The 15,002-nt window shown below is 42.6% G+C and overlaps 1 protein-coding gene across 1 annotated transcript; it reads left to right on the top strand.

Moving 5' to 3' along the window:
- Positions 1 to 514: 514 nt before the first annotated feature.
- Positions 515 to 13,245, top strand: selp (selectin P; the record flags this gene model as incomplete). The annotated part of the gene is made up of 17 exons (XM_080860212.1): positions 515 to 890; positions 1,636 to 1,743; positions 1,902 to 2,054; positions 3,293 to 3,400; positions 3,883 to 4,068; positions 5,541 to 5,729; positions 5,917 to 6,105; positions 6,342 to 6,527; positions 6,770 to 6,955; positions 7,218 to 7,406; positions 7,589 to 7,777; positions 8,029 to 8,190; positions 8,433 to 8,618; positions 10,358 to 10,451; positions 11,019 to 11,107; positions 12,950 to 13,069; positions 13,184 to 13,245. The coding sequence occupies 17 exons, from the start codon at positions 515 to 517 to the stop codon at positions 13,243 to 13,245; spliced, it is 2,772 nt and encodes a 923-aa protein (XP_080716338.1).
- Between the last annotated feature and the right edge of the window lie 1,757 nt (positions 13,246 to 15,002).

Raw genomic sequence — 15,002 nt, 5'->3', positions numbered from 1 at the left:
GTTTTTAAGTCTAGGCTCAAAACTCACCTTTTCCCTCTATCCTTCCCAGCTTCCTAACCCTCCGTCTGTTGCCCCATCTGTAACTCTGTATATGTCTCTTGTTGTCATTGCCGTCTCTGTACCTGTTGTCATTGTTTCTGTTGATCTGTCTGTCTACTGTTGCTCGTCTCATATTGTAATTATTTGTTTACTTATTTTTTACTTTATTTTATTTATATCACTATTTTTATGTACAGCACTTTGGTCAGTGAAAGCTGTGTGAAATGTGCTTTATAAATACATTTTACTTACTTACTTACTTACTTACTTACAGTGACTCACTGGTTTGTTGAAATAGATCAATAATCATCTGGACATTTCTTTTAAATTTTCAATGCATAAAAAGGCAACAATCCCAAGCCTAATTACTCACTTACCATAAATGCCTAAGTTAAAAAAAAAAAAATACCCAGGAAGTTTAATCAGGACGTATTATATTATATCTGCTCTGTCGTCAGACTTGGTTTTCAGTAGAATGGGAGTCCAGGCCTGGACCTACAATTATACAACACAAACAGCCCTGGACTGGGAGTCGTCTCGTCGCTACTGCCTGGAGCACTTCACTGACATGGTGGCGATCCAGAACAAGGCTGAGATCACATACCTCAACCAGGTGCTGCCTCGTAACCCCAACTACTACTGGATCGGCATCCGGAAGGTTAAGGAGACGTGGACCTGGGTAGGAACCAAAAAGGCCCTGACGCACGAGGCAGAGAACTGGGCCACAGGGGAGCCCAATGACTTGGGTGACGGGCAAGACTGTGTGGAGATCTACATCAAGAGAGAGAAGGACACTGCAAAATGGAATGATGAAAACTGCAAAAAGAGAAAGGGGGTTATCTGCTACACAGGTTAGAGCAACATTTATTTATGAAATTAAAAAAACAAAAACATCTGCTCAGTTATTGGCATACTGAAATGTAGACTCTAATCATTGAAGAGGTAGACTATTTACTATCAAAAATGTGATCCAGTGCTGTGATATCTTTAAAATGTGGATTTCGTGTTTGAGGGTTTCCAACATTACTAGAGAGCTAATCACCTATCTCCTTGTATGGTCTGGCATACAGCTCCAGCCTTCAATATATTAGAACATACTATCTTGGTGTTGGTATTTGCCTTACTACCTTACATGATTATGGTTTGCTGAATTTGTATCTGCTATGTCATGTGTCATCATCTGTCAAGATTTACTCCTCTTTGGTACGATAATTGAGGGCTGACAATATGTATGAGAGTCACTGGAGAGCCATCACAGGAACATCAGGGAGCATTGAGCACAGATACTCCAAACAGCAATTTATATCTGATGGCATAAGAAGACTTTAAGTTCTATTTTAGTCATTTTTGCAACTTTTACAGTTATTCTGTTGCCTACGCAACTCTTATTTATTTGATCTAAAATCTTTGATTGGTGATTAATAACACTAAAGCTAAAAGCTAGTCAGTAGACTAGATGACAACCCAACATTAAAAAGCAAAATCCTGGGCCAATATTCAGATGAACAGTGTTTGACTTAATAATTTAATTAATAATGCTTAGGAGTTGATGAACAGAAGAGTTGACCGTAAGGCTTTTGCATTTTTCCCCTGCAGCTTCCTGCTCTGAGGACTCTTGCAGTGAGTATGGGGAGTGTGAGGAGACCATTGGAGCCTTCAGGTGCAGGTGTGAGCCTGGCTTTGAGGGAGCTCGCTGTGAGAGAGGTGAGTGTGTCAGTGAAACTTGCCTCACATCACCTGTCTCACACACTCTCATCAGTATGAAAGTGTGTTTACTACATTTGTGTCCATTTAGTCTCCAATGCTGCATTGATTTGCCTATTCTCTCTCAGCTGTTGCATGTGGACCAGTGCATGCTCCAGATGGCTCGATGACCTGTCGCAATCCCTTTGGAGAAAACCGCTACAACTCCAGCTGCCAGATCCACTGCACACCCGGCTGGAAGCCGCTGAGGGCTGCACCGACACGCTGCGTGGCCACTGGACAGTGGGACCAACAAACGCCCTTTTGCCAAGGTAGATCTGTAGTTCATGGTCATTCTAAAATGTAGACATGATTTAAATACTGATGTAAGACAAGCTACCATTCAACTTGCATGCTAAATGTTTGATGAAATACTGTATATAACATTTAATGTACGTATGTTTTGACTGTTTAAGGAATGAATGATTGGTTACAAATGTATGATTAGCAACATTGCAAAATGGCCTCATGGAGATGACACCATTTTTCAATCTTATTTATGTAACACCAATAACATGGAAGAAGAAACATCAGCGGTTGAAAGAAGTTACAGGTTACCCTCAATAAGGAGTGTGCAGTAGACTAGGCCATGCTCCATTTGGCCAGATCAACAAAATAATCTGTATCTGTCATATGTATCTGACGCCCAAAGATAATCTTTTAAAAAACGCTTTTAGGCCTTGTGGTTTCGGTTCAAAATGATGTGTCTGTCAACTCATGGTATTTATTAGACTAAATAGGTCCTGTGCTGTTAAAAATAGATTCACACAAGCCTGAGGAAATTGATGCGCCAGTCACTGCCATCAAATTTAATGAAGAGTTCATACTGTACACACTTTTAACAGTCATTGGTATGGAGTGATGGACTGAGCTCTTCACTGCTTGACCTGCAGCTGTAGAATATCCAGTCATGACTAATGCCCCCAGTGAAGGAAGGGTGAACTGCAACAACCCTAATTTGCATGTTTTAGGCGAGGATGTCACTCTATAACTCACTCTGTTGCTTTACTAAAAAGCTTAGCCACCCAGTATATCATTGACCAACGGTCCACATTTTTGCTGTGCATCTGCAGAGTGCTTTGGGGAAGTGTGCCCTGTCAGTTTGGAGGAGATATGCAACTCACGCAAATTATTTCACAGACATCTGGCGCCATACAGTTACAGAGGGACACATCATCACACAGAAGCCATTTTTCTGATGGGTTCTCTTGTTTGTTGTTCTCAATCAGCAACACAGCAAAACCTCAACTTCAAAACTGACCCAAAAGCCAGAGTCTGTCAGAGAATGTGTGTATGTATGTGTACGTGTGTGTATTTGTGTGTGTGTGTGTGTGTGTGTGTGTGTGTGTGTGTGTGTGTGTGTGTGTGTGTCTGGTTGTGTGTGTGTGTGTGTGTGTGTGTGTGTGTGTGTGTGTGTGTGTGTGTGTGTGTGTGTGTGTGTGTGTGTGTGTGTGTGTGTGTGTGTGTGTGTGTGTTTGTGTGTGCTAACCATGCTTTTCCTTCGTTTCAGTGATTACCTGTAAACCTTTGCTGGTGCCCTCTGGAGTTGCCTCCACCTGTGAAAACCCACTGGGCGACTCATCCTGCTACTCCACCTGTGATTTCTCCTGCAAGGAAGGTCACACTCTCAGGGGTCCACCAAGACTCACCTGTCTCCCCTCGGGAGTTTGGACAGGAGAAGCACCTGTGTGTGAAGGTGTGTTTTGCTCGGTGGTTAGTTGCTGGAGAGTTTAAGACACTGAGATGGCTGACATTAAAGTCTCAGATGGGTTATGAATAGTAGTGCTTCACAGAACATGATGACAAGCATTAAAACAGTTACATGAATGTCAGAGGCACTTGTTTCAAATGTACAAGCCTTACCCTACCACACAGTTCAGGATCATGAATTTATGTACAGTAGAATATGTGTTCTTTAGACAATTCCCAATAGCAAGTAATACCTCTCAATGAACTTTCATGACCACGGTGCTTAAATTATTAAACTCCATAGCCAGTCACACTTCAATGGCTAAAGTGACAATACCTTCGTGAAAATGCACAGCAAATTATCCATTATGTTGATCTGAAATATCTGCGTTCTCTTTTTACATACTGCAGTTGTGCGTTGTCAGCCACAACATTTCCCTTATAATGGCAAGCTAAGGTGTCAGGACCCTTTGGAGAAATTCAGCTACAACTCCACCTGCTGGTCAGAGTGTGATATTGGCTTCGACGTCAAAGGAAACAACTCCACCCACTGCTCCGCCCAAGGAGAGTGGAGCCACACCCTTACTGGTTGCCAAGGTAAACAAACTGTAACCCAAACATTGACCCCTGGGTACTATTCGGCGTAGCTCGCTAAGCGGTTTAGCGAGCTAGATTCCAGGCTAAAAAAAAGAGAACGCCTCTTTATCGGGTTTGGCGAAGCAACTTCTGATAAATTACCATAGTAAAATATCACTTAGCACTAACCTGCTCCAGGGCAGGCTAACCAAAGTTTAGCTGGCTAAGCTTGCCACACCCACGGCAAAAGGAGGGATCCCATTGACAAGGAGTCATATTAGATAGTTTAATTAGCGTAGGAAGAGTTCTTTGCGATCGTCAAAATCCATTTTTCCATCATGATGAGTTCTTGTTTGAGCGCTACCGATCCACTCGACAAGGAATAATTAATTTAAAAGACCTTCTCGAGTAATTTATTGCAAACACAGTCGAACATTTTTGTAATGTCCGCGATGCGGAGAACAAAGCACTCATAATTATATGACAGTGGTATTAGTAGTTGAGACATGGGTACAGTTGATACACCCGAAATAACTTGCATGCGCAGCAATCCTGAGACGTGATTTTTAGTTTGCACATGAATACTAACGTCTTCTTTGATCCCAGGAAATTTGAGCACATAACCCATCTCCCTTACGGAGATATTGGCGAAAGTTGTTTTACCTACTTCATTGCAAACATTTAGTTTTGCAAACGTTTCTAGTTTTTGTGCAGTAGTGAATAAAGTCTCAGTCTTCTACTTCTACTTTATTAATACATTCACATTTAGTCATTTAGCAGACGGTTTTATTCAAAGTGATTTAAAACTACAATTCCTACGAAGGTGAGGGGGGTCGAAACCAGTGATCTGCTGCATACAAGCCATGAGCCCTACCCGCTGCACCAAAGTCACATATTTCACACAGGAAAAAATATCACGTCTTAGACAGCCTATAGACAGTTTCTTGTATTGCTGTCGCAGCGGCGGAAGTGTTGGTCACACCCTGGTCACATCCTGCCTTAGCGGGGGAAAAAATGAGTCTTTTTCTTTGAGTTTAGACTATTGTACCGTAAAAAAAAAATCATGGTTTTGGTGATCGACCTTTCCTGCCTTTTGAAGCAGGACGTGCACGCGCAATTTATCTGACGAGTTTAGCCTGGGACAAATTAACTTGACGTTTAAGTATCTACATAAGTAGAAGTCGCCAGACCGGTATAGCCTGATCTCATTTAGCGAGCTAGATTATCTCACTTCGCAAGCTAAATTGATTTACTTAGCTTCAGTTCTACGCCGAACAGGGCCCTGGTGTGCAACCAAACACCATAGAGATATACTGTATAACAACCACTTTTATGGTGTACATATACCATATGCATTTTTTGTATGTTTTGTATACACAAATATGTATCAAATAAAAGTGACATAATCCTTACTAAAATATACATAGTGTTGACTGACATTTGACTGTCTTTCCCCTGTGAGTTTATAGCATGTATTGATTTATATGTTGCAGTTGCAGTAAAGTGTGACATATTAAAAGCCCCACCTAATGGCAAGCTTCGGTGTCAGGACCCTTATGAGGAGTTCAGCTACAACTCCACCTGCTTGCCAGAGTGTGATAGTGGCTTCACCATCAAGGGAAGCACCTCCACCCGCTGCTCTCTGCAAGGGAAATGGACCAAACCCCTTCCTGTCTGTCATGGTAAAGAAACATTAACCCAACAATGAAAAGCTTCTATCATCTTTTTGTCTGTCTTAAACTACTTAGTTGGCCACCACTGCATACACTGGTCAAACCTTAGTCACCTCAGCATATACTACATCGAAATTCTGACTGAAGTTACCACTCCTTTCTTCTTATGTCTTTACTTTGATTTCTCATACTTCAGCTGTGGAGTGTCCAGAGGTGCCTGATGCCCCCAGTGGAGGAACTGTGAACTGCAGCCACCCCATCGCTCTCCACAGCTTCACCTCCACATGTGAATTCAGGTGTAATGAGGGCTTGCTGCTTCAAGGAGCTCAGAGAATAGAATGTGACCATACAGGCCAGTGGACACACAGAGCCCCCACCTGCAAAGGTACAGAAACCGTGTGGACAACAGGGGTGTATATTCACTAGAGAGCTGGAGAGAGATACAAATAATGCTCGATGTTGAAGAGCTACAGTGTAGTAATATACCATTTTGCTCAATATACAAACATGCATTATTCATGCAAATTTACAAAATATACAGAATATTGTCGATGGATATTTTTGGAGTCAGTTGTCTTTTCTAAATGGGTTTTACAGGATGTACTGACTTCTATGTTGTAGTTATACAGTGTGACCAATTAAAAGCCCCACTTCATGGCAAGCTAAGGTGCCAGGACCCTTTGGAGAAGTTCAGCTACAGCTCCACCTGCTGGTCAGAGTGTGATCGTGGCTTCACCCTCAAAGGAAGCAACTCCACCCACTGCTCCGCCCAAGGCCAGTGGAGCCACACCCTTCCTTTTTGCCAAGGTAAGTAAACCATCACCAAACAGTGACAGTGGGCATATGCCATATGTATCTATAGTCTATGTGGCATCATATACGGTATGTGCTGTTGTTATTTGTTATAGTTGTAATGCACATACGTATTATGTGTGTGCATGAAAAGTGAAATAATCAATACTATGTAGAACAAAGTGTTGTCCATGGGGATGGATCACATACTGTCTTTCACATGTGGGTGACAGGCTGTACTTCCTTTTGTGTTGCAGTTGTCGCGTGTGAACAATTAAATGCCCCTTCTCAAGGCAAGCTACAGTGTCAGGACCCTTTGGAGAAGTTCTGCTACAACTCCACCTGCTGGTCAGAGTGTGATCGTGGCTTCACCCTCAAAGGAAGCAACTCCACCCACTGCTCCGCCCAAGGCCAGTGGAGCCACACCCTTCCTGTCTGCCAAGGTAAACAAACAGTGACCCCTGGTGGGCAAACACCATAGAAATATATACAGTGAACTTAAAGACACCCTCATCAAGCAACAACCACTTTTGTTGTGTAAATATACCATATGTATTGTTTGTATGTTTTTTAAACACAAATATGTATGAAATAAAAGTGACAAAATCATTACTCAAATATACACAGTGCTGTCCATGGGTATGACTGTAATTTGACTGTCTTTCCCCTGTGAGTTTATAGCATGTTTTGATTTATATGTTGCAGTTGCAGTAAAGTGTGACAAATTAAAAGCCCCACCTTATGGCAAGCTCCTGTGTCAGGACCCTTATGAGGAGTTCAGCTACAACTCCACCTGCTTGCCAGAGTGTGATAGTGGCTTCACCATCAAGGGAAGCACCTCCACCCGCTGCTCTCTGCAAGGGAAATGGACCGAACCCCTTCCTATTTGCCATGGTTAAGAAACATTAACAATGAAAAGCTTCTATTATCTTTTTGTCTGTCTTAAACTACTTAGTTGGCCACCACTGCATACACTGGTCAAACCTTAGTCACCTCAGCATATACTACATTGAAATTCTGACTGAAGTTACCACTCCTTTCTTCTTATGTCTTTACTTTGATTTCTCATACTTCAGCTATGGAGTGTCCAGAGGTGCCTGATGCCCCCAGTGGAGGAACTGTGAACTGCAGCCACCCCATCGCTCTCCACAGCTTCACCTCCAGATGTGAATTCAGGTGTAATGAGGGCTTACTGCTTCAAGGATCTCAGAGAATAGAATGTGACCATACAGGCCAGTGGACACACAGTGCCCCCACCTGCAAAGGTACAGAAACCATGTGGTCAACAGGGGTGTATATTCACTAGTGAGCAGGAGAGAAATACCAATAATGCTCGATGTCAGAACGCTATAATAGTATACCTTAATGCTAAGCATACACGCAATATTCATGAACATTTACAAAATATACAGAACATTGTCCATGGATATTTTTGGAGTCAGTTGTCTTTCCCATATGGGTTTTACAGGAAGTACTGATTTCTATGTTGTAGTTATACAGTGTGACCAATTAAAAGCCCCACTTCATGGCAAGCTAAGGTGTCAGGACCCTTTGGAGAAGTTCAGCTACAGCTCCACCTGCTGGTCAGAGTGTGATAGTGGCTTCACCCTCAAAGGAAGCAACTCCACCCACTGCTCCGCCAAAGGCCAGTGGAGCCACACCCTTCCTGTTTGCCAAGGTAAACAAACCGTCACCAAACAGTGACAGTGGGCATATGCCATATGTATTTATAGTCTACGTGGCATCATATACTGTATGTGCTGTTGTTATTTGTTATAGTTGTAATGCACATACGTATTATGTGTGTGCATGAAAAGTGAAATAATCAATACTATGTAGAACAAAGTGTTGTCCATGGGGATGAATCACATACTGTCTTTCACATGTGGGTGACAGGCTGTACTTCCTTTTGTGTTGCAGTTGTCGCGTGTGAACAATTAAATGCCCCTTCTCAAGGCAAGCTACAGTGTCAGGACCCTTTGGAGAAGTTCTGCTACAACTCCACCTGCTGGTCAGAGTGTGATCGTGGCTTCACCCTCAAAGGAAGCAACTCCACCCACTGCTCCGCCCAAGGCCAGTGGAGCCACACCCTTCCTGTTTGCCAAGGTAAACAAACAGTGACCCCTGGGCCCTGTTCGGCGTACGACTGAAGCTAAGATAATTAATTTAGCTCGCAACTGGAGATTAACTAGCTCGCTAAATGAGAACAGGCCAAACCGGTCTGGCGACGGGCGCTAATTTATTTTAACCTCAAGTTAATTTATCTCGTCAGCTAAATTGCGCGTGCACGTCTTGCTTCAAAAGGCAAGAAAGGTCGATCCCCAAAACCATGATTTTTTTTAAAGGTATAATGGTCTAAACTCAAAGAAAAAGACTATTTTTTTTCTCCGATAACGCAGGATATGATCATGAACGCGTTATGAAGAATTCAAGACCATAATCATGTCAAAATTCAACACTCCCGTGGCTACCACAGCAATATAAGAAACTGTCTATAAGAGGTATAGCACGTGACATCTTCTCCCTCAACGATATGGTACTATGGTGCAGCGGGTTAAGCGTCTGTCTTGAATGCTACAGATCACCGGTTCGACTCCTGTCTCCCTCGTAAGAATTGTAGTTTTAAATCGCTTTGAATAAAACCGTCTGCTAAATGACTAAATGTGAATGTATTAATAAGAGATTCAATACATTTAAGCAATGAAAAGAAATTGTGTCTATTTCTCTCTTCTTATCATGCACCCACCTCCACCACCATTCACTACCGCACAAACACTAGACACGTTTCCAAAACTAAACGTTTGCAATGATGTAAGTTAAAGTAGGTAAAACAACTTTAGCCAATATCTATTTGGGTTATGTGCTCAAATTTCCTGGGATCAAAGAAAACGTTAGTATTCATGTGCAAACTAAAAATCACGTCTCAGGCAGCCTGAGACGTGATTTTTAGTTTGCACATGAATACTAACGTTTACATGAAAGTTATTTCGGGTTTATCAACTGTATGTCTCAACTGTACTATCTATCTACCACTGTCATATAATTATGAGTGCTTTGTTCTCCGCATCGCCGACATTACAAAAATGAAGGCTACCACTGGCAAGACAGTGATGACATTCAATGTTTGACGGTGGTGTAGCCTATGCAATAAATGACTCGAGAAGGTCTTCTAAATTAATTATTCCTTGTCGGGTGGATCGGTAGCGCTCATACAAGAACTCATCATTATGGAAAAATGGATCTTCTTGGCGATCGCAAAGAACTCTTCCTACGCTAATCAAACTGACTCCTTGTCAATGGGATCCCTCCTTTTGACGTGGGTATGGCAAGTTTAGCCAGCTAAACTTTGCTTAGCCTGCCCTGGAGCAGGCTAAGGCTAAGCGATTAATTACCATGGAGATTGATAAAAAGTTGCTTCCGCGAACTCGCTAAAGTGGTGTTGTCTTTTTTTAGCCTGAAAATTAGCTCGCTAAACCGCTTAGCGAGCGTCGCCGAATAGTACCCTGGTGGGAAAACACCATAAAAATATATACAGTGAACTTAAAGACACCCTCATCAAGCAACAACCACTTTTGTTGTGTACATATACCATATGCATTGTTTGTATGTTAGAGTTTTTATACACAAATATGTATAAAATAAAAGTGACATAATCATTCAAATCAAATCAAACTTTATTTGTATGGCACATTTCATACACAAAGGTAACACAATGCGCCTCACAGTAGGAAAGAAAGAAAAGGGGGGAGGGGGTGGTTACAAATACTTGCTGTCCATGGGTATGACTGGCATTTTACTTTCTTTCCCCTGTGAGTTTATAGCATGTTATAATTTATATGTTGCAGTTGCAGTAAAGTGTGAGAAATTAAAAGCCCCACCTAATGGCAAGCTCCGGTGTCAGGACCCTTTCGAGAGGTTCAGCTACAACTCTACCTGTTGGTCAGAGTGTGATAGTGGCTTCACCCTCAAAGGAAGCACCTCCACCCGCTGCTCTCTCCAAAGGAAATGGAGCCACACCCTTCCTGTCTGTCATGGTAAAGAAATCGTCCTAAAAAATCATATCACTATTCAAGTCATGTGATGTGTAAGCATAATAAGTTGTGTGCTATTTGACACATGTAGTGCACTTGATAAGTATCTCTATCTCTTATCTTTTTTAAAATGTTTTATTGTATAATTCTGTCCTGCATGGGGAGTTTTTACACAAAGGCCACTCCAGTGCATTGTTCAATTTGGTCACCATTTTGTGAGACAAGTAGCTTCTATTTCCAAGAAACTGTTTCTGTACTGAGATTTATAAGCAGACCATTTCTAAATAGACAGACTCTGCTATAACTAAGTAACCAGACAGTGTGATGAAACAGGCTCCTTTTGGTTTGTTTCTTCTTCAACTTCACATACTTCAGCTGTAGAATGTCCCAGAGTTACTAGTCCCCCCAGTGGAGGAACTGTGAACTGCAGCCATCCCATTGCCCCCCATCGCTTCACCTCCACCTGTGAATTCAGGTGTGATGAGGGCTTCCTGCTCCAAGGAGATGGCAGGATCAAATGTGACCAAACAGGCCAGTGGACACCCAAGGCTCCCACCTGCACAGGTATTATAACACTATGGGCCTCATTTATAAAAAGTTGCGTAGAAACCATCCTACATTTTGTGTAAGTCATTTTCTGAAATGATCGTAAGTGAGATCCACAGAAAACAAATGTACACACAAAAAAACACGTGTACGCAAATCCTTCCTTTATAAATTACAAATGACTGTGGAATTGTGCGTAACTGAATCTCCGCCCTCAAAGCGCCCCTATTTAATCGAATTAGCATATTATCAATGCACCAACAGAGCGCATCCTCAATGCACAAACTCTCTGACAACGGCAAGCAAGAAAAAAACATTTTAACAGAAGAATTATAGTGAGGCTGTCATCGACGTTCTGCTGATGGAAGAGCAGATGCGGGCCAAATCATTGTTAGAAAGTCTGTCTGGTGGCGTAATGGCAAAATCAAAGTATGTGACATGTAGTAGACACGTCTCCGAAGCACCAGCGGCCGCATCTGCGGCAGCAGCACCTGCTGCTCCAGCATCGGGGCCTCACCGGCCATCGCCACCTTCCCTTCAGCATGCCTTTGCTGCACTCCACTGCCGACTGCGCACGGGCATGTGCTGTATTGAAGTGGGCTTTCTAGACTGTCTGAGTGTGCGCAATCTGGATGATAAATACATTGGGAACCCTGTTTTACGCAGAAAATCCTCTTTCACATGTTGCTGTTCCTGGGCACTGTGTGAAATATAATAAATTGCGGGCATATAGAGGGATAATACTGCGAGGAACAGCGTGCAAAATTTTGCTTAATGATGACTGGGATTGCTCGGCTGGTCTCCAATTTCTCGTCGGAACGTTCCTGTAGCCAGGAATCCAAGAAGAGACAAAACCTGAACGTGTATGGCCTGGTTGCATCTGGTGCGCCTCTGTAGACGAGAGGCCATTTGGGCACAACGCTCTTGGCAAGCGGTACCTGCTTATCAGCCATACATCATCCTGTGTCAAAAAGTCTACGCGATCACGAAAAAACCCTCTCTCTCCTTATTGAGCAGTTGGCAATATCCTCTAACAACGCCAATGCAGCCATATCTCCTACTGAAAACTAAGCCACTATTAGACTTTTTATAGGCTATAGTTTGGGCAAAATGTTTTACACATGTGAAATTAAAACGGAATACCTATAAGACGTGGATCTCATTCATGTGTGAATTATTCTAATTGTTTAATTGATTTTTTTGAGTGAAACATTAATTTGGCCTTTCACCATTAGCCCATGGTGACGGTGGTGCTGACAATGATGATGATGAAACTTCGTGTCGGTTGTCGGCGCTCGGAGAGTTCTGAATTCCTGCAGTACTCCACTATTGCCACAAGGAAATGTACTTACACAAACTAAAACCAGACGTAGAGATACGTCCTTTTCTACGTCTAAGACGGTTTTTATAAATCTGTACTTTGACGTGGATTTGATCGCACGCACAGTCTAAGATCAATTCTGTGTGTAAGTACGTTTTTATAAATGAGGCCCTATAACAGTGGCCTTATCACTGCAACAGAGACAGTATGAATTTAAAACTGTCTTTTTGACTACATAAAAATAGCATTTTATCTCATGAGTGCCAGTTTAAGTTACTGTTACGTTCTAAGGAAGGGTGTGTTGGAGCTTCTAAAGATGCACTTAAGGGGGGGGGGGGGCACAGTGGTATGGCTACTAAATTCAAATGACAACAAACCTTCAACAGCGTAAATGTTGTGAATGTTTAAATGTTTTGTGAAGCTAAATGGCATTTACATGTCAGTCTGGGCATGTTCCAATACATGAGTGCTATGAAACCAGTTTGTAGAGATGTGAGCATTGTGTTTCAATGTGTCGGTTTATGTTTCATTTTATCCAGTGAGAGAGATGTCATTGGGTGCTGCCCTGCTGATGTACACCGCAATAGGCACTGCCTCTGCCGTTGGCCTGATTGGTTTGATTGGTGTGATATATCTTGTGCAACGCGCCACCAAGAAAGGTAAGTACATAGCGAAGAAGGGATACAGTATCTGTCTCACTGTATGATAGAAATACCTTTATATTTGTGTCTCTAAATTGTGTCCCTTCTCTCTTCCTTGTTTCCCCTCCTCAGCCAGTAACAGTGCAGGAGATACGTTGTGGAATTCTGGCATCAATCCAGTCTTTGAAGAGTAGTTTGAACGTGTAATGGAGAGAGTTACAATCTGTAAATGAACATATAGATATGAAGGGCTTTTGTTTTCAAATTCGTGTGTTATAATTTCCTAGGAATAAAGATGATACAGTGATGTATTTTGAAAAGAATAAAAAGTTAATATTTAAGACAGTCATTTACACACCAGTGATTTACCTCAATTATAGAGTGTGATAATGGAAACTGGCCTGACAAGACTGTATATGGTAATTGACTAATTGTAGTCCTAAGAACATAAGTCCCTTGGTTGCACTCATCTTAATTTTCAAGAGAATGAGTTAAGTGTACAGGAGGTACCGCATAGCTTTTCGAACACGCACACACATTTTCCCAAGACATTTCCATTTTACGGGTCAGTTGTGCACTATTAAGATGAAAATTATTGTCGGATGCACAAATTCCAGATAAACCGCCATTTTCATATGTGTTGATACTGTCGTTACTGTAAGCAAAAATTCTAAATAATAAAGAGAGCTGTGAAAATACAAGGCTTCTTATTTGTTTGTAGCCCTACACTGCACTGTACCTCGTCTGGAGAAAGCTTGGAAAGCCTGCTGGGAGGTCGGTCGCACACCCACTAGTCCTCTCAGCCAAGCCTGGGAGAGAAACCTCGCACTGGGCAGTAACGGCAGGGCATGCTGCCTCTGGGCATGGTGCCCAGTGCCACCTGCTCTTGCTGCGTTCCCTCTCACCCACACACGACCCTGGGGTGCAGTGGGTTCACAAAGGCAAGAACCAGGCATTTGTCTTTAGGGTTATGACAGGCAGGCAGCTCTGTGTATTTTTCCTAAAACTCTCTGCCTGGTGTAAACCGACATTTCGATAGAGATGGGAAAGAAATATTTTCTGAACATACATTGCCAAGTATACATTGCCAACATAGATAGCCAAATAGATCTGGGTCAGCTAAAGTAATACTAAAACAATATCCTATTCTCCATTAGAGAGGAAATAAACTAATTTCATAGGCTATACCCTCCTCACATTGACTTTTGCAGTAGTCTTCTTCAGTCAAGGAGTAGGTTGTGCAGGTGAGGAATCTGACATTTCGCCATGTTTAGACTAGACTGACCTACCCCTATGCAGGCTATTCATTTATATGGTTATTTTGCGTTTTTATTTCATATAATATTACAATTTCCGTATCAGATGCGCGGTTCTTTCTGTAGAATTATGAGGAACCTTTTACTGTGCATTTACAAAGCGCGCGCATCTGCTCGTGCGCCGTCGCTGCGTGACGCCAATTATCCCGGTTAAGAGACAGAGGGTTTGCGGTCCACGCCTGGTGCGAGAGGCGCAATAAATAACCGATCAGCTGACGGGAAGCCACTTGGCTGCCGTCAGAATAATAACGAGCCCATCGCTGCCCGCTGCGCGCGTATGATATCCGTTTGATTATTTTTCCTTAGCCAAGAGTGCATTAGAGACTCGGCGGTCCTGACAGGAGTTGCGCGTGCTGCGTAATGGAACTCGGGTTTTGTTTCGCTTTGATCGCTCACCTGGATGTAGAGCATTCCTTAGTCCCATAAAACTAAGTCATTCTTCTTCACTGTATCCTACCTGACAACGTGTTTGTGTGTGTTCCAGGGCCGGATTAACAATTTTCTGTGCCCTGGGCAACAAGGCTCAAGGCCCACCCCCCCCCCCCCGCCGCCAAACAATCGTAAAGTCGCTATCACAAAAGTGTGCACAAAAGCCTCAGCATAAAGTGCATGCATTCAAGAGACCATTCAGACGC

Source organism: Sprattus sprattus (assembly GCF_963457725.1).
Source record: "Sprattus sprattus genome assembly, chromosome: 2".
Classification (NCBI taxonomy): Eukaryota; Metazoa; Chordata; class Actinopteri; order Clupeiformes; family Clupeidae; genus Sprattus; species Sprattus sprattus.
This window is presented reverse-complemented; position numbering and strand designations above follow the sequence as displayed.